At 41.1% G+C, this 23,221-nt stretch overlaps 2 protein-coding genes across 3 annotated transcripts; both read left to right on the forward strand.

The window, feature by feature from the left end:
* The first annotated feature begins 2,879 nt into the window (after window positions 1-2,879).
* On the forward strand, window positions 2,880-7,971 carry hoxb8a (homeobox B8a). 2 transcript variants are annotated; one of them, XM_063471157.1, is made up of 3 exons: window positions 2,880-3,312; window positions 7,562-7,834; window positions 7,913-7,971. In XM_063471157.1, exons 1-3 carry the CDS (start codon window positions 2,880-2,882, stop codon window positions 7,969-7,971), a joined length of 765 nt encoding a protein of 254 aa, XP_063327227.1. The 2 variants fall into 2 exon arrangements, with proteins under 2 accessions (XP_063327227.1, XP_063327226.1); XM_063471156.1 differs by having other exon boundaries at window positions 7,562-7,971.
* Window positions 7,972-11,319: 3,348 nt separating this feature from the next.
* Window positions 11,320-16,622, forward strand: hoxb7a (homeobox B7a). The gene is made up of 2 exons (XM_063470940.1): window positions 11,320-11,830; window positions 16,363-16,622. The coding sequence occupies exons 1-2, from the start codon at window positions 11,320-11,322 to the stop codon at window positions 16,620-16,622; spliced, it is 771 nt and encodes a 256-aa protein (XP_063327010.1).
* Window positions 16,623-23,221: the final 6,599 nt, after the last annotated feature.

Here is a 23,221-nt window from a genome sequence, read left to right on the forward strand (position 1 = left end):
GTTTTATTTTAAAGCAGCTTATTTAGCTTTATGTGCCGACATAATAGAACCATAAAGCCACATTAGAGGCTGTCTTCCTCCCCTGCGGCCTTACTGTAGCTGACCGCTTGATGGCACTCTTGCTTCACGGATATTTCAATTCTCCCTGAGGCTTTCGCTGCCTTCACGGGCAAAGGATTCATTTGAAGGGGGCGAAACTGGGCCTATTCCATTTTGATGTTTTGTAAAGATTTATTTTAAAGAAGAAGATGATACTTTTTGATTTTGGTTTAGGAAATTCGGACATCTGAAGACATTTTTTTTCACTTTGCTTTAGAACAAATAGTGAAATCTGAAGTAGTTGTAGGGCGTTTTACAGCGCAGTGGGCGAAGAGGAAGAGGAAGAGGCCTTGAAAAAATAATAACCCATAGGTATGCAGGATATGTATTGGCAGCAAGGAAATGTTTATTTTTCCCGGTTCAGAATTCTCATTGAAGACCTTGCTGCGGGGTTGTAAAAGTTTGCTGTAAAAGGTGAATATGATATATATGTTTGTCTTAATGGAAACGTTTTATTTTAAATATCATCAAGGCCTTACCTCGTGCGATCATATTCTTCTACCCATCCTCTGATATTTTGATCAGAGTAGATTTAATACGTAGGAATTGTGAGCATTGTTATTTTTCATTTAGTTAATCCCGCTCTAAATGCGCTGCTGTGAGTGTGAACGCAGATGTCTAGATGTTTACGGCGGAACTGAACTTTTTCTTTGAGCCCTCGTGCTGTTTGGCCCAGTGTGTGAACATTTAGCTGTTTTTTTTTGTTTGTTTGTTTTTTGAGAACCACATTCTCATCTCACCATGCAGATAACAAATCTCATAATCATACTCTTTATTGGAAGTGTAAAACACGGAGTGAAGAAGTTTCAATAAGATCATATTCGGGATAATAAAATACGGCAGCAATTACTCCTCGTAAAGTCAGGCAGACAATCAGCTGATTTAAAGGAGCTCAGTCTGTAATTCGGGCTGTTGCCGGAATTTTGGCCTCTTGTGTCATGGCAGTGAAACGTAAATAAAATCAATTCTGGTAATTTTAATTCATTTAATGTTTATTTTGGCTGCTTTTAGCAGCGATAGCTCGAAAATAAAATAATATTAACCGAGTCTGAAAACGACTTTAGAGCAGCTGCTGTACTGGAACTCCCATCACAAAGTCCTCATATGTGGATGAGTCTTGGTAATTACATCAAATATTTATTTATTTATTGTTGCTGTTGTTGTTATTGTACCGGAATTGAAGGAAGACGAGACGAAAATGACAATTAATTACGTAGCTAGGATGGGGCGTTTATGGCCTCCAGTTTTGCAAAGGGCGCGTCGTAAAGCCCCCTTTTTGTTTCTCAACTGAAAGGACATAAACAAGCAAACCAAGCCCCTCTGCTTTATAATTTGTCTCAGCGTTAGCAGCCACGTTCTCCTCGCCTGTTACATTTGCTGGTCATCCTTGCATATTTATAAAAGCACATGATGATAAGAAGACGGGTTGTCTGAGCGTGTTGTTTATTTTCTGGCCACACGCAAACATCAGCAGTTGAAACGGAAAGAATAATTCTAAAACCTCAGTTAAATTTATAGGGAAACTCTGGTCTACTCACCGCCCCCCCCCCCCCGCCCCCCCATCTACCCTCCCCATCTCTCGTTTCATTGTGAGTTAAATACTCTCTGCCGGGTTCCCTGATATTTTCACGCCTTCGCTTCCACTGCAACTCCACTTGAAGGAATCAGGATGAGAAATAAGAACGATTCATTAATGACACACATAAACATAGCAGCACTGGTGCAGCCAACACTAACCTGTGCAAAACTCAAGTAAGGCATCGCTTTTTATTTTGGTTGGATAGAGGAGCGGTGTGTGCGCGCGCCCGTGTGTGTGTGTCCTCTTTTCTTGCTTTATATTCTTCACCTTCTTCATCCTGTTCTTCTCCTTCCCCCGTTTCTTCTCCCATCTTTTTTCCTTCTCTCATTACATTTTTATAATCACAGGCGCACAGAGGCTCCGTCAGACGGAAACTATCATCTATCAGTTTATAAGCGCGTGCGTGCGCAAAAAGAAGGGGGGAAATTAAAAAAAAAGACCCCGCATGTGTTTGTGTGTGTGTGGTTTGCGCGCGGGCTGGTGCACACTTGTCTGTATGCCTAGAAAACCCAATGGGATGAAGAGCTGATAACAGATGCAAATTATCCTTGAAACACACACACACATACACACACCCTGGCCCAGGAGGCGAGAGAAAGAGAGGGCGCGTGAGACACAGCCGGAGAGAGGGGGGGAGGGGGGGGGTGAGAGCGAGAGAGAGCGAGCGAGGGAGAGAGAGAGAGAGAGAGAAGGAGAAAAATATGAAACAACTCATTTGCAGGGGAGTAAATCACGGAAAAGCCGTTTGAGAGCGCGACAGGGCTTACAGCGCAAACACCGGAATTGTGATGCGCACGAGCCCTTCCTTATCCTCTTCTTCTCCTTCCTCTTCTTTTTCTTCCTCTGGGCTGGAAATTCTATGGAATCACTGTGATTATTGTTATATTATTGTTGTTGTGGTGCTGGTTGTGGTTCTCACATTTCCGGCTGCCGTCACCGTTACTCACACCGCAACCGACTCGTCTGTTGCCGCCGTGAGGTGGAAAACACTACAACAACGGTCACCTACACCGGCGGCGGACTTGCCTCACTCTCCCTGCTCGCTATCTGTGTGTGTGTGTGTGTGTGTGTGTGTGCCTCAAACCGTACCACAGAAGCAGCAGAAAAAAAGAAAACAGTTGAAAGCCACTGGTCTCTTCCTTCACCCTCACTCTGACTCTGCCGAGCCGAACACAAATTAAAACAGAAAACAACACAAAAGATGAGTTCATATTTCGTCAACTCGCTCTTCTCCAAATATAAAAGCGGGGACTCGTTACGTCCGAACTACTACGAGTGCGGGTTCGCGCAGGACCTGGCTGGCAGCCGGCCCACCGTGGTGTACGGCCCGAGCTCCGGCGCCACCTTCCAGCACGCTCCGCAAATCCAGGACTTCTACCACCACAGCGCCTCGACGCTGCCCAGCAACCCATACCAGCAGAGCCCGTGCGCGGTCACATGCCACGGTGAACCGGGGAACTTCTACGGATACGACGCCTTGCAGCGGCAGACACTTTTCGGCGCCCAGGACGCGGATCTGGTTCAGTACAGCGACTGTAAGCTGGGAGGCGCGCCCGGACTCGGGAGCGAGGACGCGGAGGGCACCGAGCAGAGTCCCTCGCCGACGCAACTCTTCCCTTGGATGAGGCCGCAAGGTGAGGAAATGGCGAGTCTAGTAAATTTTTTCTCTTCTTTTTTTCCTCCAAACCATAGAACTTCACTCCTACAAAGCAGTCTGCAGTAAGAGCAAAGCTGCTTGTCCTCCAGGAACCTAAGGCAGAAAATATAATCATACAGGGAGCAGGAAATAGTGGGGGAAAGTTGGAGAAGTTGTTTTGAAAGCAGCAATTTAGGGAGAACAATTAGAGGTTCCTGCGTTCAAAGTGGGGAAACAATAGCACGTTTATGGTTTTATTGGTAGCAGCAAAACTTGTGTGAATGACTTTAGGGTTTAATTGCACCGTCCCAAACAGAGAGAGGAAAAGCCCCGAGATAAGAAGGGGGTGATGGAAAATAGACAAGAAAGGGGGAGAAATGGTGGAATGGTGGTTGACGAGGGGGAACTGAACCTCAGTGCCTTCAGTTAGAACTAAACGCAGAAAATCTTAGTTTTAACAGACGGGAAAAAGATACCGAGATGTTGAAGGTAGTTGTTTCCAACCTCACCGACACATTTTGGACATGCGGCTCTGACCCCGGTTAAACTTTTACTGGGCTTTGTTTTTTTCGGTTTACGACTTGCCTGTGGTGGGATTATTTGGCTACACGGTGGTCAGTTGTCTACAGAGCTCAGAGAATGCATGTGAGCATTTTTTGCCTTTGCACAGCGTCTGTGGTTTCTAAATTCACAGACCTCGCGTAACAAAATTATCCCCCAGCAGAAGTCCCTCGGATTCATATTTAATTCGCTTTGTGTTTTGTGGTGCAAAAAGCCATTGGATATATAGATGAGGCCGGATCGGTTCAACTCCTTCACATTATAAATCACGTAAGATGCATAAATGTGACTTTCTTTGAAAGAACTGTTTTAAAGCAGAGCCGGGTTCTAATTTATAACGTAAAGCAGCACCACAGTCAGACCTAAAGACTTGTGCAAGTTGGCATTTTTGTTTTTTGTGCTTTGAAGGGAGAGAGTGAATGGACTGGCATGTATAGTAGCCTGTTTTGTCTGAGTCCATATCTCTCTCTCTTGCTCTCTGTGTGTGTGAGTCTGTGTGTGTGTGCGCGCGCGCGCACTTATTTTATGGCTTATGTTCTCGGCTGTATTTTCAAAGTAGGGCTGCAGACGCTCTTATGACCTGTGCTGAACTTTTGTGACTTCAAGACTATGATCATAAAATTAAAAATAAATAAATAAAACAACAACTCAGATGTGTATTAATCTGAAGCTACCCTCTCTCCATCCTAATGGGATGCAGCTTTTTACCCAGCTGCTAAAGAACCTAGCAATAATAATAGCGGGTAATTCACATTTACGCACGATTTAGTAAAGCGTTTCCTACAACATTTCCGCCTCAGCGTTAGTGTAAATTCTGGTATTTTAAATCTTAAAACGCCTGTTGTACTTGCTTGACTCCCTGCTTGCCATAACTGCGTGTGTAAAGTCTCTTTACAAAAACAGAAACAAAATAAAATAATGATAAAAGGAGACGCACTTGAGACCGAGCGGACTGAGGCTTAAGTTTTAGGTTTTAGTCTCTTTACTCTTCTTCCCCTTCCATTTCATTATATATATATATATAAAGCTCCAAAGGAGGGGTGTAATATCAGAGTTTGACTGTAAACTTGCGAACATGAGCCAGTTTTACGACTTCACCCCTGTGGTTGGAAGTCTTGATAAATGATTTCTCTGTACGACCTTAAACATGACACAAAGAGAACAGAAATGTGATTAGGCCAGCTAATAAATGTCTATGTGTAATGGTATTAGCTCCTGTTGGCCCAGCTTTCACTGGCATCTGCTGTCTCCTTCCTCAAATGTCATCTCCCGTACATTTATTTAGTATTTGTTCCAGTGGCTTTGTAAAGGTTTCGTAGACAACAACTAAATTTGTTTCATTACTGTAAGCTTATAACAACATTTCAACAATACAGCATGCCACAAAGGTAGCATATATTCTTAATGGAAAAAACACAAGCTAACATTTATATGAGAAAGATAAGTAGAACAATAACATATGTTCTTCGAACACAGGCTGTACGTAAACGGCGAGGATTGAAGGTTCAGTTCCTCGTGGTGTTGCGTCGTAAGAAACTGTATAGCACGGTTACTGTCACACTCCTCGGACAACACACACAGAGGACCTCTACACCGCTTACAACTTTTTGCATTTCCATGTCTAATCTTCTCCCGCGGCTTGTTCCCATACTGTGGACATGTAAACTTTGTGCCCTTTTTAAAAATTAGACCGCAACCTGTACTACTGTTTCGGTAAGATGCGTTCTTGATACAGTGTACTGCAGGAAATTTCAACATTTACCTCCACCCCTAGTCACCCCTAGTGTCACCCTATATCAGAGTGGTCGACTACATGAGACTATGCCCTCAAACTTTACTTAAACCCTTACATTTTAGCGTTGCGGAGAGATAGTTGTCTGCGTGTGAAAAGGGGCTGTAGACCCAGAGTCCACTAGAAGTCCATTAGAGGCTTGACGACCCCCCCGCCCCCAAAAAACAAAAACATCAAATATGAATTTTCTCGCTCTCTCCTAAAACATTATTATTAGTCCAATAGGTTTCAACGTGTTCCCAGATCGATGGTCTTCGAGCACGATTAGCGATAATCAATGCAAAACTTGTAAAAGCTGAGTTTCCCTTCAGAGCAATAATTTGGACGCAGCCTTTTTTACTTCAAAGCTTTTATGGCCACTGGCATATTTTGTCCATGGCACGGCGCTCCCTTTTTATGACATAATAATAAAGGCGAAAGACAAACATGTTTATGGAAATATAATCACTTACACAAATGTCCTCTTTGTATAAACCGTGGTGATACTGCTGCCAGGCTGTCATGGTTAAATGTGTCGTTTTAATCGTCCACTTTATGCTGAAACAACTTGGAGTTTATTAACAGCCTCGAGATGTCATGTTGGATTCGTTTTAGCTTAACCTTTAGACATTATTTCAATTTAAAACATCGCCCAGTTTGTTGAAAAACATACCTTGCAAGGGTTTATATAAAATGATATGAATGCGCAGAAAACAACCAAACCATATCAATAGACTACAGCACAATGCGGACCTGCATTTAGCAAATGTTTTGAGAAATAGTTCCTTCTTATTCCAAATTTTCATTGTGGGCATCTTTTAAAGTCCTTAGAAAAGACCTGTAGGCTCCTCTCAAATATGCTGAGTATTTTTCACGTTTGGAAAGCATTTACGATGCATTTATAGTACTAAATATTTATATGCACAAGGGGAAGTCTTCAGTTGATTTGTCTACATAAGAGACGTCTTAATTACTGCAGTTAAAGCGGCTGAGCGGTATAGAGTTTCAGTTTTTAGACTCGTGTTCAAAGAGCGCGTGCGTCCATTTTTACTGTGCTCTTGTAACTTCACGTACGGCTGTCACATAATTTCACAGCGCCTGCATTAAACTGTTTTTTTCTTTGGCCCATGCGTATTTGATCCAGACTGCAAATTGTATAACACTGGACGATGTCTCGCTTTGTGAGTCGTGTTCATTTCTGTCTGTAAATGAGCCTACTGTAATTGGCACGAAAGCTAATTCCCCATCATTAGCAGAACAAAGAACTAGTTGGAGGAAAAGCGATGACCTGGAAGTGTACATGCCAGTAGACGCCTCCAACAAGGTGAGGTTTACACGTACAAGGTGGCAATTTGTGTATAGTGTTGAAATTGTTATAAGAGATGTCTTTATTGGCAATATGAAATATAGATATGCAAACATTATAAGTTAAAGGTCAACACGAAACGAGCCATAGCGAGTAGACAAAAAGCACTGATTTAGATGGGAGAATTTAGCAACACTTTGGAAACTTATTTTCAGGCAAAGTCATCAAACATATTTTGTTTGCTTAAATTAAATTTTATCCACATCCATCACTCTATTGTGTATTAAAATCAGAGGCGTTTCAAGATGACCGAGGAGACTTTGCTAACGCCACGGTGCACTCACCACAATATTCGCAGTCAGCTGATATTGGTAAAGGTACAGTAATACGTCAGAAATAATGAGAGCATTACCAAATCCATAAAAAAAGAAACACTCAAAAATATCACGAAGGCGAAGGTAAATTTCACGAAAACCTGAAAGTTCTGAAGGTTTCCGCGCAAGTGCATGTGAGTGCGTGTGTGCGTGGTGTTAAGTTGATTATTAAACATGGAAGAATGAAGTTTTGTGTCTAATAATTTTCTCTCTTCACTCTCCCACCTCCCCCCAGTAGCTGCTGGCAGGAGGCGGGGCCGCCAAACCTACAGTCGCTACCAGACCCTGGAGCTGGAGAAGGAGTTCCTGTTCAACCCCTACCTGACCCGGAAACGCCGTATCGAGGTGTCGCACGCGCTGGCGCTGACGGAGAGGCAGGTGAAGATCTGGTTCCAGAATCGGAGGATGAAGTGGAAGAAGGAGAACAACAAGGACAAGTTCCCCAGTAGCAAGAGCGAACAGGAGGCAGTGGAGAGGGAGAGGAGGGAGAAGGAGCTGCGGGATGGCGGTAGCGGCGGAGGTGGCGGTGGTGCAGGAGGAGGAAGTGGAGAAGGAGGTGGTGGAGGAGGCTCGGTGGCAGGCACAGCGGGGTCACAGGCTTCTGTGAACGACGATTGCTGCGAGAAAAGCCACAAGCAAATGTAGGGGGAGAAAGAAGATGGGGTAGATGGGGACAGGGTGGGTGTAAATGTTAGGCAGGATGGGGTGAGGGGTGGGCTGTTTTTTCTTAACTGAGGCCACTGGACTCCCCTGCTGTCTCCACGATTCAATCGTTGGAAGGGAACGTGAGTTTCTAAAAATGGTGACTGGCTAACTAGATGGACTTGAGAGGAAAAAAAACGTGACAATGAAGCAAGAAAACATAGTCTACACTAGTGTTTAAAATAAACGTAAAAAGAAGAAAAAAAAAGATAGCTTTCTTTCTTTGTGGAACAATTATCGTGGAAACATTTCTATATTGTTAGAAGTTAATCATTAACAATTTTATCTTTGGCAGCTGTATAGTTTTTAAGTTAAAATGATGATGATGATGATGACGACGATGATAATGGTGCACTTTTTACTGTACTTTTCACTTCTATGTTGTTGTTATGGCAATGATTGATGATGATGGTGATGACGTAGCAATTAATGAAATTTCCAACAACATGAAACTGCCTATTTATGCCGTTTTAGTAGGTCGGGTCTCTTTTTTACACCCTCTAACTGTCGTTTTTTTCCCTTTGTTTATTTGTTTGTTTTCTTGTTTTGTTTTGTTTTTTGATTGGTGGTGTTTGTCTTATGTTGTTTTCTCTTTGGGGAGGGGGGTTAAACGCATGCGCGCAGTGCAGATTCAAAAGCAAGAACATTTATAAGAATAAAAATGGGAAAAATGTGATAAAAAGTCGAAGCTGAGGGTTCCTTTTATGTCTTCGTATAATCGTATAATCCCCGCCTTTCTTCTTTTGTGTGGCACTCTGCATCCTTTCCTGCATCCCTCCATCCTTTTCCTTTTTATCCCTCTTCACTCTATCACCACGCAGACTTGCCAGACTTGAAACCGCTCAGTTCACGAGGCCAAACATTTAGCCTTGACTCGGAAATCTCTTCTTAAAACAACAGACATCCACCCTCTTAAACCCTCACGGCGACACACTCGTGCACAATCCTCATCCTTCCAAACAGCACTTTATTTATGGCGTGCCACTCCACCTGCATTTACATTATTAGAGACCTCTAAAGTTATCATTACACTGTCTTCCATCATCATCACGGTGATACTTCAGATCCGATTGTTTCCATATGGGAAGCTCAAATTCAGGGAGCATGAGCTTGTCCGCATTCACCTAAACTGTAGAGTATCCGTGAAGTCTGGGTTTGAATGCTATCAAATCACTGAATATTTGGCTGGTCGGGTTTCAGGCGTTGGCTGGAAGACATATTCAGAGTAAAGCTTTAATAGGAAGACAAACAGGCTTCGAATAATTGCACAAATCTAACAGGCTTTGACATCTTGAGGCAAAGTGGACCTCATGTGCAGTTTCCACAATAAAAGTACATGCACTAATGTATACCTAAATGTTCGAAATATTTCATTCTGTTTGTCATTTTTAGTTTTAAAGTAATGAACCACAGTTAAGAAGCCTGTACTTGAAAATATAATTTCAAAGTACATATTTACAGACTGCACTTGTTCATTTCACTAGCTGGGCTTATGTCCTCATTTTAGGTTTGACAGCGTTTAAGTAGATAAACGCGAATGGCTCAAACATGAATTAAGCTGCGGTTTGGAGAAGGCCTCGGAGGGGACCGGTGGCGGCTCCCGGGCCTGGCAGATACTCATGTACTAATGAGAAGTGAAGACGTGAAAGAATTGAAAAAGGGGAGGGAGAGTGGGGCACCAAAACGAGAACGAACGGCTTGTAGAACTGGGATAATGATGTGGTCCCGCTTCTGAAATTCAGATATTGTATCTCCAATAATATTTTACCAACAGGAGATAGAGACACACTGTAAAGGAGGGATATGGCAGTTGTAGTTGTCAAAATATAAATGTTTTGGGGCACACTGGACACAATTTCCAAGGAGTTTTTTTATCAGATCTGATTGGTGAGCTAAGTAATCATGACTGATATATTTCTGATTTGATAAGCACTTTAAGTATGATCAAAGCATACTATTAAAATATCTAATCTCGGCGGGGGGTTCCTGATGTTAAACAACTTGCCCATGCGAACGTCATAGCCATGCTTTGCGATCTTGTCCTGCTACATGAACAGTTAAAACCGAGACAGATGCCACCTTTTTTCAGAGGTTGAAGCGTACTACATCCGACTATGTCTGACTAGTCACCAAAAACAAATGTTCTTTTTCTCAATCCTCAAACTCTCCCTCATTCTTCCAGTTCATAACTCTTATTTAGACTCAACGCGCAGATTTGATCCTGATTGAATTGAATGCTGCGTGGAAACTGAACATCTAAGGACGTAGCAGAGCACCTGCACGCTAGGTGAGTTTCTCTGAATCTACGAAGGCGCAGGATTCATTAAAGCTGAATTCACGAGTAAAGGTGATTTATGAAACGGCCTAGAAAGGTGCGCTTTGTGTTCTTCGGTGAATTTGTATAAGATCAAGACTCGGTATGCTTGTGCTTGAAACCATATCCATTACTCGTTAACTTTTGTTTGCCTGCTTTATAGCTGGAGTATTTTAAGAAGCGTGATACGGTATGAGAAATATTAACCCGTAATTTTTATTTTTTTTATATTAGTGGAGAGATTTCATCTTTCACCGTGGGCTCACAGAATTATTTTCAAAGTGACACCTTTGGACTGCTTCCATTAAACGTTCTCTGTTGTTTGCATTACATCCTCGTCTATCACTCTGCCTGTACTGACCAGACAGCCGCGGTCCACTGCAGGCATACAACAGCTCGTCTGTTCTGCTCTCTGCATGTGTGGTCCCCTCAAACCATGAGCCGGGACAAGACACTGAGAACAAGAGAATTCCGTTTTCTGTTGAAGTCTGCTCGGCTGCTTCGCATACGTTCCAATTAAACCAGTATTCTTCTTCTAATAGTGTCCTCTGCTGTTTCTTTGAAGCCCATTTCAAGTATGGCAGTTAATGATTTAACTTTGAGTTGAATGTTTGTCAGATTTCAGTCTCTTTGGTTTCTAGGTGATCGGTGAAGACTCTGAGTTGCCCCGACTTTATTGTATAATGCTGTACATGTTGTAGGAGTCGCTCCCTGTGATCCCTTTATGATTTTGCATCCGGAGGGAAACCCCGTCCGCCATTGGACATCTTGACATCACATGGACCCTCCGTCACGTGTTCTTGGAGGCAATGGGAGGTGGGGGATGACAAATACTGGGTGGGGTGATTGTGTGTGTGTGTGTGTGTATGTGTGTGTGTGTGAAACTCTAGACAGTAATACCCCACCAATAATTCACTGTCGCTCCTAAAAAGATCGACATTCAACCACCCAGGCCCACAAATCACCGGAGCCAAATTATGAGTTCGCTGGACTTCGCCAACGCGCTGTTTACCAAATACCAACAATCCGCAATGAGCTGCCCTGTTCTGCTTTCAGCGGACGCTTCAACTTCTCACTGTCCGTCTTCCTCTCCTTTTCCCGCCGTGTCTTCTTCGTGCGCCTTCGTGTCCAGAGGATATCGCCACCATTATGCATCCAGTGAGAGAGGCAGCAGCAGAGTCCAGTTTCCTCCCTCTTCTTCTTCTCCTCCCTCTTCCTCTTCTCCTTTATCATTTGGGTCTTCTCTTTCGGGACTAAACGGGAGCATTAGGGGTGTTGAGCCTACAGAAATATGCTCAGCAGGAGGTTATAACTCACTGGGAGTTCGGCCGCTGAGGTGCCCCGCAGAGCTGTTCCCACTCAATCGGACTCAGTTATGCTCGCTGGCTCCGAGGCTTCCTGAGCCGACCTCCAGGAGGCAGAGCAGCCCCGATCAAAGAAGGCTAAACCATGAGAGACTGCGTATTTACCCCTGGATGAAAAGCTCAGGTGAGGAGAGATGGGGATAGAAAGTTATGAGAGGTGATGAGGCGCCCTCCCCTCTCGTCAGCTGGGAACACAGGGAGGTGAACTAAGAAAGAAAGCTGTGTGTGTGTGTGTGTGTGTGTGTGTTTGTGTGTGTCCTTGTTCGTTAAACGGTCTTTAAACTGTTGGCCCGGTTGCGCAGCGGCCACTGTGGGTTGATGAACTATGCCTGTCAGGGTCTTTTTGCAACTATTTTACAGCACCCCTACCCACTCTGCAGTTCTTTTATGGCTCTGCCATAATGCCATAAAACCAGAATTTAAGACTTTATGAATATTCATGAGGTGATATTGTGATTAAAAGGGGGGCAGGGTGGAGCTTTATTCTGACTGTTTGAAAATGAAGAGAAATAGTTTTCACCTGGCCGTCTCGAGTGGAATCATCACAGTCAGTGTTTGGCTCAGCTCACCTCATCCTTATGTTTCACTGTCTGCACAAACCAGTCCGCTGAAAGCCCATTGTGCTATTGTACTGTCACACAATAAGCTAACCACTATAAACACTATAAACTAGCAGATCTTTGAATGCTTGCTCTTTCCCACCGACTGATCTGGCATGCCGACATCGAGCTGTATGCAAAATGGATACTGGGTCTCGAACTACAACAAAGATACAATGTTTTGTTTTTATAACTGGTAAAATGAAACATGCGATACAATATGGGATGCAGGTTAGGAATACTGTTGCGTAAAACCTCCGTAAAAGCGCTGAAGATATCTTTGCCCCCCACAGTAAACAGTCACGTGGAATCATATAGGAGAGAAGTGAAAAATGTTAAAGCTTGCCTTGCTTCGCAGGTGAGAACCTAAGGTTCTTCCTGCGCTTTTAAGTAGCACTATTATAGAGATGTATGGTCAAAGCTGTCATAAATGGAAATCTTATAACCAAGTATTTGTTAAATAATTAATGTACACTTACTCTGTGCTTTACTTTGTGTTTTTACGATAAGAAAAAAGCAAAGACAAGTTTCGTGTAGGGGATCCAGGTTTCACTATTATTTATTGTCACCATACAGTCCTCCTGTCCCACAGCCCCCGTGTGGGTGCTTGTCTCACTGACAGGATAACAAAAAATTTGAAGTGTCTTTCATTTCAAGAGCTCCATAATGTATAAACATTAAACTGACATTCGTATTGTAAAGAATGAAGAAATTATTTTGGAGTTTCACGTTTTCAGGCAGAAAAGTGACAACAATGTGTGTCTTATAGAATTATAAAAACTTAGTAATGGACAAATAAAATACTAGCCCACATATTGTGGCCTACAAATATAATTAGAATAATTTACCAAACACGAAAAAAGACTAATTAAAAATCTTTTTTAAAAAAAGGAATGATGGGAAATCACAGGCAGGCACTGCAGAGGGGGGGAAAGTGAAATCCGTACTGTTGTTATTCCTAGTCTTCTCTATTTTTATTTAATGTGTGTTGAGAGACCGAGTGTTCTGAGGTCGAATTAGCCAATCAATTTATAGATGTTGATTTAGATCCAGGCATCCGAAGATGACTGGACAGAGAAGACCCGGATGTTCCCGTTGATAGTGTTGATTAAGGAGACTGCTGGCCTCTCTCTTCGACTGTGTATGTGCGCACAAGCACACCAACAGAATTCTTTTTAATTAGTTCGTTTTGGTTTCCCATGTGTGTGTTTGCACCAGAGAGAGAGTAAGCAACAGCAAATCCCCTTGTTGTCACTGACTGCGAGAATTCCAAATCTGGCTCAAGCAAATCACTGCTGAGCAGAAAATATTACCAGTGAAAATGGATTTCACTCTCACTTTCTACACACACACACACACACACACACACACACACACACACACACACACACACACACACACACACACACACACGCACACACACGCACACACACTATCAAAACACGTCTAGGTGCTGACACACTCATACATACTGATCTGTGGCACAAACCCAGAGGAGACTGCAGACACTGAGATACTCAACAATATTCTTGGTGAGCCTTTAAGGTAATCGACTTTCTCTTTAAGGACAATGAGAGCAATGTGTATGTAGGCGTATATGTAAACATATATGAGTTTACGTTTGTAATTACTCTCCTTCAATCATTATTAATTATTGATATGGACTGTGAGTTAAGGGGAAAAATACCAGATAAGGTGTATACGTGAAACAGGAGAAAACAGTGAGATATCCACTGACATGAATAAGAATAAACAGATAAACACATGAACCAGCCAGTTATTACAATGTCATCAAATACAAATAGCAGCTGTAAGGATGGAAGTAACTGAAAGAATTTTTTAATTAAATGTATTGATTACATTCATAAATACATTCCCTGAAATGTGTATTTAATAATTAAATCTAAAAAGGTGGAAAAACAAATAAACATCAGAACATCATATTCTCTTTTAGCATTTGAATGTGACAATGTTGGCGTCTGTGTGTGTGAGAGAGAGAGAGAGAGAAGAGAAAGAAAGAAAGAACAACAAACCAAACAAAAAAGAAATTGAGGGCTTTTGGCTGAGTTGACATTTTGGGTTCACAGTGGTGCAGTGTTGTCTCACAACAAGATGGCCCTGCAATTGAATCTCCTAGGGACATTCGCCGTGATGCGTGCTCTCCATGTCTTTCTCTTCAGATACTCTGTCATACTAAAACAGTGCATGGCATTATGCCATTTTAAATCGACCACAGGTGTGTGTGATCATGAATTGTTATATGTTATTTGTCTGTGTTACCTTGTCACAGATTAGCAGTATTTCCAAGCTATATCCGTCTTCTTGCCCTGTGAGACCTGGGAATCGAATAAGTGGAAGGAAGTGGATGGAGTCAAGATTCTTTTACAAGCTCTTAGACTGATTTTTACCCAAAAGATTTTATTTCTTAATTATATGTAATTAGGAAATGAAATCACATCATGCATAATCACACACACACACACACACACACACACACACACACACACACACACACACACACACACACACACACACACACACACACACACACACCTATATATACACACACATATACACCTTTCATAAGTATGTATTTATTTTTTGCTTTTTGGTGAAATTTATTTACACAAAAAGGAATGATGGGAAATCACAGGCGGGCACTGCAAATCCTTTATTGTAATTTCTTAAATTTTGGTTTTGATATAGATTTTATGATTGCACATCTGTGATATATGATTCTTGTATAGTGACAAGTACAACAGACAAAGATTCATGAGCTGTGCTTCCATGTCATACAGTCAATGTCATTTAGGCAGAATAAGAACACCTTCATCAGAAGACCAGAAATTCTGATTTAAAAAAAAACAACCTTTAATAGATTTTATCTAGATATATTCACTAAAAGTATTTCATTGTCTTGAATGGTATTCAAGCTACAGCTGCAACTTTATTGGGTTCACCTACAATTCACATAGTAGAAGAAAACGTTTAGTCAATCCAACTTTTATTTATTTTTTGTATGATTTTGGAAGATGTAGTTTTACTGTACAATATAAAGCGCCTTGAGGCGACTGTTGTTGTGATTTGGCGCTATATAAATAAAATTGAATTGAATTGAATTGAATAGTTTGTTTTGAAGCTGTACAGAACACATTACAATAAGGGGACTAGATTTGTCTAAAGGTTTTTCACAAAAATTATATTTTCAGTACATAAAAATACTCAGTCATTCCTAATGATAAATATATATTTGCCCCATTAATGATGATAATAATTCACAGTCTTTACAGACAATGATGTTGATACAGATTGTGATCCGTCCATCATGTGTAAATATTTTACAGGAACCATGTAAAATACCTTCTCGGTTGCTATACCTAGATTTTCACTGGGTACACCTAAAAATGTAGTTCACTGTGATCCCAATTGAAAATCGTCCAGACACAGTAGACACAGTAGTACACAATAGATTTCCACTGATCTCTAAATGTCATGGGGGCAGTACAAGAAGCTTTCTTTTACTGAGATGTGCAGAGGAAATGCGCTTGGACGTTTTTGTGGCCGGCAAATGACCTTTGAGATTTAAAAATGTGACCTAGTTTTTCTTTAACCTTCAGGCGATGTGTGACCTCATAAACACAGGAGGTCAATGCAGTTTCACTGATTCATGAATTTTTCACAAGAAGAGGCTTTTTTCTTTAGCTTTAAATTGAATTAACAGTTCTCTACCAGCATTGCCATGTGCACGTGTCCGTTTACACTGACTATATTAATTAGTTAAAAATTACACATCAGTAATCACAGTCAGACTGATTATGCCCGTTTTTCTAAATTCTTTCATTATTTTTGTAGGTGAAAAGGGTAGAAGTATATCTCAGACAAGCAGAAGCTGAAACTACGCGTTTCCCCATCATTTAGAAGTTTTTCGGGTTTGCCAGAAAGTGGAGTCGAAGACTAACCGACAAGCCAACAAGCGTTTTTTAACCTGCATCATATTTCCTAATCTTTAGAGTAGGAAGATTTTGTTTTGAAAGAGAATGTGTTTTCCTCTGTCCAGGCTCTGACAGACGAAGAGGCCGACAGACGTACACGCGGCATCAAACGCTCGAGCTGGAGAAGGAGTTTCACTTCAACCGGTACCTAACGCGTAAAAGGCGGATAGAGGTCGCGCACGCGCTCGGCCTCACAGAGAGACAGATCAAGATCTGGTTCCAAAATCGGAGGATGAAGTGGAAAAAGGAGAACATTGTGACGAAGAGCGGCGCCCCCACAGCAGTGAGTCGAGAAGAAGAGGAAGCGGTCGATGAGGAGGACTGATGTGTGACTATTGATTTTAAGAGATAAGACAAAATGTACCAGGATTTGCAGGATAGGACCATTTTCAACACAGAACTCTTCTGTTACAATTCAAGAATCCTAGCCTCCTTCGTGTTATTGCCTCAAGTGATTTGCGGCAGAAAGGCACTAGATGGTTGTTGATGCAATGAATGAAACAGCAGCACTTGTGACTTCTGTGGATTCGTGTTAATAATATCTATTCCATGTGCAATTATGTATGTATACATTTTTATGTTTGAAAAAGTCTGAGCCCATATTAGCCGGCATACAAATCAAAATCCAATAGCTATACCTACCTAGCTTTTTGTTTCTGTTATTATTGTTCTTATTATCACTTCAAAGCGAAAGTAGGCAATCCCCTCCTCAACATTTTGATTTGTCCCCTCAATATTTGGCGGAAGAGGTTAATTTTTTACCGACCCCCCACCCCCTCCCCCCATATTTTAATGCTACTAATAGATTAAACAGTAAGATTTATTTTTTTTAATGACTTAGCAGGTATTCTGCTTAATGAGAAAAACTGATCTACGGTAGGAAGAATTGTCCGCGAACAGTACTGCATTATACTCCTGTGTGTTTTGTGTTATTTAGTGTCTGAAAGTTCTGTTTTACCTTATAAGACGTTGTTACCATAAATGTATAAAGATACAAGCTACAAACTTGAAGGGCAAGATTCGGAAATGTTTGACTCTTCCGGGGGGATGACCACCGCGATGTTTAAACGAAACTGACACCCGTGTATTATTATATTCATCCAGTGATTATACGTCCAGTAAATATGGATCTTTAGTGTGGTGGCAGTTACAGAACCCTACCCTACAGACACACTACAGTACTGCATACCCAGACATTTCATATGAAACATTCATGTGGTAAGGTGCTCCAACAAATTTCGTTGCAGCAGAAGGCTGATTTTTATTGTAAATGATCAAGTTTTTAAAATAAAATTAAAATTTATCGACTGTTTGCACCAGTGCTTCCTTACTTAGTTGCTCATATACAGTTTATGTTACTGCATTGCACTGCTATATTGCTATATATATATATATATATATATATATATATATAGCAGTGTGTGTGTGTGGAGTTCATCATTAGGAATTACTGAGTAATTTTATATACTGAAAACATCATTTTAGTGACATATATTTAGACAAATGAAGACTGAATATATTTTTTTCCCCTAAACTTAATTTTTAACTGTCACTTATTTTGAAAAATGTCCTTGTAGATATAATTGATGCTAGCACATTATTCTTCGAGCCCTGTAAAACTAAAGGATGAAATTATAATGTAATAAAATACAAGATTTGGTATCTAGTGTGATCAAATATTTGTACAAAACGCAGTTGTTTTGTTTGTTTGCTTGATTTTAAAACAAACAACCAAACGTTATTGACTATACATCGATCTATAACATCAATAAAGGCTAACGTTTTTTCTTTATCACCATTTCAATTTTTAAAAATCTTTTTCAACAGATATATGTTACTAAAGAAAAGGGTGTTATTTACAAAAACATGCTTCAATAATCCAAGTCCTTTAGCATCAGCAGAAAATCTTTGTTACTTAAGATAAGAAAAAAACGGACTTTCTTGTGTTGTTGCTACATCCATTGTTTTTCAGCCAAAAATATCCAGTGTGCGCCTTTAGTTTCATCAGACATTTCAAGGAGTGTTTGCCTTAAAAAGCCACCCAGTATCATAACATGAGTGTGTGTGTGTGTGGGTGGGTGGGTGTGGGGGGGGGGGGGGGGGGGGGGTTGAATTGCATCCATGAAAAGGCCAAAAACTCCAATAAAGGCATCAGACAGGACGAATACAGCAGATGGGAGGATGGACTAGTTCCTCGTCCTGCTCTATCTGCTCTATGCAGTTGTTTTGTTTTCAGTTAAAATTTAACTCGAGCTATTCAGATATAGGAAGCATCGGATCCCCTTCTCCTGCTAACCAGACAGTGTGCTGGTTTGGAAAGGTCACACATGGGTCAGTGAGGGTTTAAAAGCAAATCTGAAATCTGCCAAACGTCGAGCCTGTAAATAGGACGCATCATACAGACAGCGATAAATGCAGACTAACTTGACCAACAACACAGAAAATACTAATTCTGCTAATATTGGCGCTTTTGATCATATGTGATGTGGTTCCAGTCTGCTGTCAAAGCAAATTCGCTTATAAGCTGAGTTTTAATATCAACGAAACCTAATTTAAACGTTTGAAAGATCTTATATTCTTTGAAGAGATCTTCTTGTAGTAGATGCGGGGATTGGTTCGTCATACTGCAGCAATTTAGACTGCAACCTCTTTAAGATTCAGGACGCGTTGGATTTGGACTTCTTTGTGGGAGAACAAGACCTGCATTACCAAATAAAATGATGCGTTCAAAGACTTTACGTCAGGTGTAGTCCAGACACTCGTCGTTGAAATGAAGCTCTGATGTGCTTGAACATTTCCGATTTCTAACTGTATATCTGTAAAAACATTAATATACTTTCGCTGCAGTTTCTGGCTATCCTCGGCTTCGGGCCTGCAGATTTTAAATGGTGATGCCTTGCCGCATTGCGAAACCACTTTTACTCACAACTTTTCAAGCCGGGACAGGTACTACACTGCTATATTGCTATATGATCTTTTGTTGTTGTTGTTTGTCTAGAGATCTCTCATTTAACTGATTTTCACTTTTACATTTCCATAGGCTACGATACACTGCGTTCAACCCCTTGTGTCATAACACTGTAAACGCAAAGAATGACGTTTAAAATAATTCATTAATAATTAAAAAATGTCGCATAGGCGGCTTCAAAAGATGAGAGATTTCTGTTGATTGAACTGATTCATATTTCAGCACCAGGGACGCAGGCTTTACGTTCGTGCAGCTTTCACAAAAAAAACTTGTCTGTGTTTTGACACCCAGCTTAGGTCTTCTTACAACAGCAGAACACGGAATATTGGTGTTGTACTAAAAAAAATCTCAAATGCAGTATGGAAACAGAAACTTGTTTGCTCCACATTATTCCTCCTACATTGTCTTTATATAGCTACATCTGGCTTCTGAAACATTTTGGGTCTAAATATTGTCACGTGTCGTTAATGAAAATATAATGCAAATATGCCAGTGAAGATAATAAGGAAGCTCTGACTAATTATCTAAAACGAACAAAAATCAAATAAATATAAAGCATGAAATGAAAAATCCACACGAACGCGTGGCAAAATTCTTCACGCTCTCCAGTCCTTTGAAAGCTTTTAGCTTGCTTTTTAAGAAGCGGTCGAAGAAGAAAATGGCGGCCTGGAGAATGAAATAAGAGAAGGAGCAGCTCGGTTCTAACAACACTCCATGAAGAAATGCAATAAATTCTTTGTTGTTTTATGAAAATTTACAACTTTGTGATACAAGTTTATGAGTGACCGCGCGCGGGGATTGGCCGACGGGCGGGTCATGTGGACGCGCTTAACGTGAACATGAACTTTTTATGATTTCCCAAGTGGCTATATTGCTGCAGCACTCCGCTCCGGCCCGAGCTGCCGCCTGTCCTTCCCTGCTCTACCCGGAGCCTGCAAGGCTCCACTCGGAGTCCGGCCACCGCCAGGAAATGAACACCCGGCTGTAATTAAACGGGCGAGTTAATGAGAATATTTGTTGTGACTGTGGAAACCGGCACGGCGAGACGCCGACAACAAGCCGCCCCTCCCCCTCCTGCTTCTTCTCTTCCTGCTTCGCTATGGCTTCTTGCTCCGTCTGGTCTCGTGCTGCTGCTGTCTACTCCAAATTGGCGGATCTGGATGAGGACAGTTCCGCTGTGATGAGACAAAGAAGGGGCGAGCAGTGGGACCCAGCCCGGAGAAAGCATCCCGGAGATGCCCTCATGATTTACATTTTTAATTTCAATTTGACATTTGATTTGATTTGTCACTTGTCACTGCAAGGATGATGAAGACTACGCTGGTGGTTTGACGCCTGGGTGACAGCAGTCCCCCATCCTCAGTTCCTGCATTTCCTCAACATTACATCCACCTAATTACCACCCAGTGCAGGGCTGTCTCGTGCCATTCCAGAGTGCCTGACTTGTTCGAACGCAAGGAAGTGACCGGCAGGTGTGTGGGCTCGTGACGGATTATCAACAAACGGTAAGAGCCGTCCACGCACGTTTAACGCAACCCTGCATGATGCGCATTGTTAAAGGAGCAGAGAAAATGAGTCAGCGCAGCTTTTCTCAATTCTGCAGCATCTAGTAGATTCATTTGTTTTTTGTTTTGTTTGTTTTTTTTAAACGAAGCGTTGCTCCGCCATTTCAGAATAAACGGTTTCCTAGCTGGATCTATACAGATATATTGGTTAGTTTAAATAGTGGTATTAGCTGTCGAGGAGCAATCTATTGCTCGAAACTCGACTGTTTGAGAACTGGAAGATTAGCTTCCAGCTTTTCCACCAAAAGCTGCGCATTGTGTTGGCAGGGAGGGGGCAAATGTGCACATGAAAAAGACTGCCTTTGATCTGATGGCTTTGGCAGAATTTGAAGTCCCTCATTTACTATGACTTTTAAAGATAAAAGCAACAGTTTTCTGTTTTGGGGTTTTGCATCTGGCTGCAGGTGAATTGAAGATGAGCTTCTGGGGTTTTTGTCAGTGTTTTACTTCCAGCGTGTAGGTTTTTTTGTTTCGATTTTTTTTTGTTTTTCATTAGATTGACAGCGCGAGTCTGTGTGTGTGTGTGTGTGTGTGTGTGTGTGTGTGTGTGTGTGTGTGTGTGTGTGTGTGTGTGTGTGTGTGTGTGTGTGTGTGAGAGAGAGAGAGAGAAAGAGAGAGATAGTTTACAAGCACAGGAATGTTTGTCTGTCTCACTTTTATGACTTTGGTTCCCTTCTCATTTCCTCCCTGGAGCAGACGTTTTTTTTCTTTCCCTGCAATCACAACCCCACAGTCACAAACACATCTGTAGGTGTCATCTCTTTGGTCTCCAATTTGTTGCCGTCTCAAATATCAAAAAGCCAGACTTTTCATCTCAGAGCACACACACACACACACACACACACACACACACACACACACACACACACACACACAATAGAAATTTTTATTTTTATTTTTACCCTTGTCTGACAAATCATTATCACTCAATGTTTAAAGCTTATATGGTTTTTCTTATTGTAACATGTTGTTATTTACTAACGCTCTTATGTGCTCATATGTAACCTTGATATTCCTCCTCATACAAAACAGGGTCTGACTGATTATCTAAGAACATTGCAAGTCTGCAAACAGCTGTGGAAATTTTCGCTGGACAAATATACACTTTAACAACTTGTATTTTACCTTATAGTAATTTATTTGGTTGTCAAATTATTCACAAGCCACTCATAGAAATGTATGCACAAATATTTTTACAGTTAAACCACATTTCGAGTCGTTTCCAATTCCGCTTTGTAGATGAACAGCTAACACAATCATTCTTATGCAGTAGGATGGTTTAAAACACACAGTAGACACAAGGATATGCCTAATAGTAAGCTGTAGCATGATGAACATATATCCTAGAATCAACAGTCTTCCTTTGTGAGAAATTCAGTATTGTCAATAAACACCAGTTCTTTAAGATAAAGTCACTGCCTCGTTTTAGGGATATATTGTGAGCCACATGCAATACGCCGTGCCGGACTTTCTAAAGCCACGATCACACTAAGTCGTGCCTACAGATCTGCGGCACTTTTCAAATTCCTTATTCCGTCTGTAGTGGTAAATGGAACAGAAATTAGTCGTGCATTCGTCAAGTTACGGGGTACGCTGAACGTGATAAGTAAAACAAACGCAAAGACAGAACAGAGAAATAAAATGTATAATAAATGATGTATATTTTTTTAATATGTTTGCGATTAGAAGGGATTTCTATTGTAGGGCCTATCCTACAATATAAAGCGCCTTAATGAGACTGTTGTGAGTTGGCGCTGTATAGATAAAATTTAATTAAATTTGAAATTGAATTTCTTTTTGGTCCCAGGTACCGTGAAACAGCTGCTTTAAAAACGTGACTTTACTGAAATGCATTAAGCATACTTATGGGTTTTAGCAAACGCGTATGCTAAAATATTTATATTTTTGTCGCAGATATCAGTATAGTATTGAAATTATTGAACAGAGAAAGACCACGCAGAATCTCAAATCAGCTACTGACACTCATTATTGTCAGCACTGTAGTATTATTTTTATTATTTTTATTATTATAATCATTGACTAGGTTTAGAGCAGCAGTATGCGTGTGTGTGTGTGCATGAATAATCACGGACTCGAGAGATGTTTACGGTCTTATTTACCATATTTAGAAGTGTCGTTTTTAGTTATACATTTTTCACATACTACAGATGTAGTTATATTTAACCATCAAACAATTTGGATCATATACAGATGTTAATGTATGTCTTGAAATTCTGGAACTAAAATGGATAATTTAACACAAATAGAATTGTTATATAATACTAAATAAAGACAGTAACATTTAGACAGTGGTATATAAGGTACGAGCAATGTGTGTCTTTCTGTCTTGTGTTCTCTGTTTTGGTAGATAAGTTGAAGCCAACAGTCTGT

Source organism: Pelmatolapia mariae, linkage group LG4, assembly GCF_036321145.2.
Source record: "Pelmatolapia mariae isolate MD_Pm_ZW linkage group LG4, Pm_UMD_F_2, whole genome shotgun sequence".
NCBI classification, from domain to species: domain Eukaryota; kingdom Metazoa; phylum Chordata; class Actinopteri; order Cichliformes; family Cichlidae; genus Pelmatolapia; species Pelmatolapia mariae.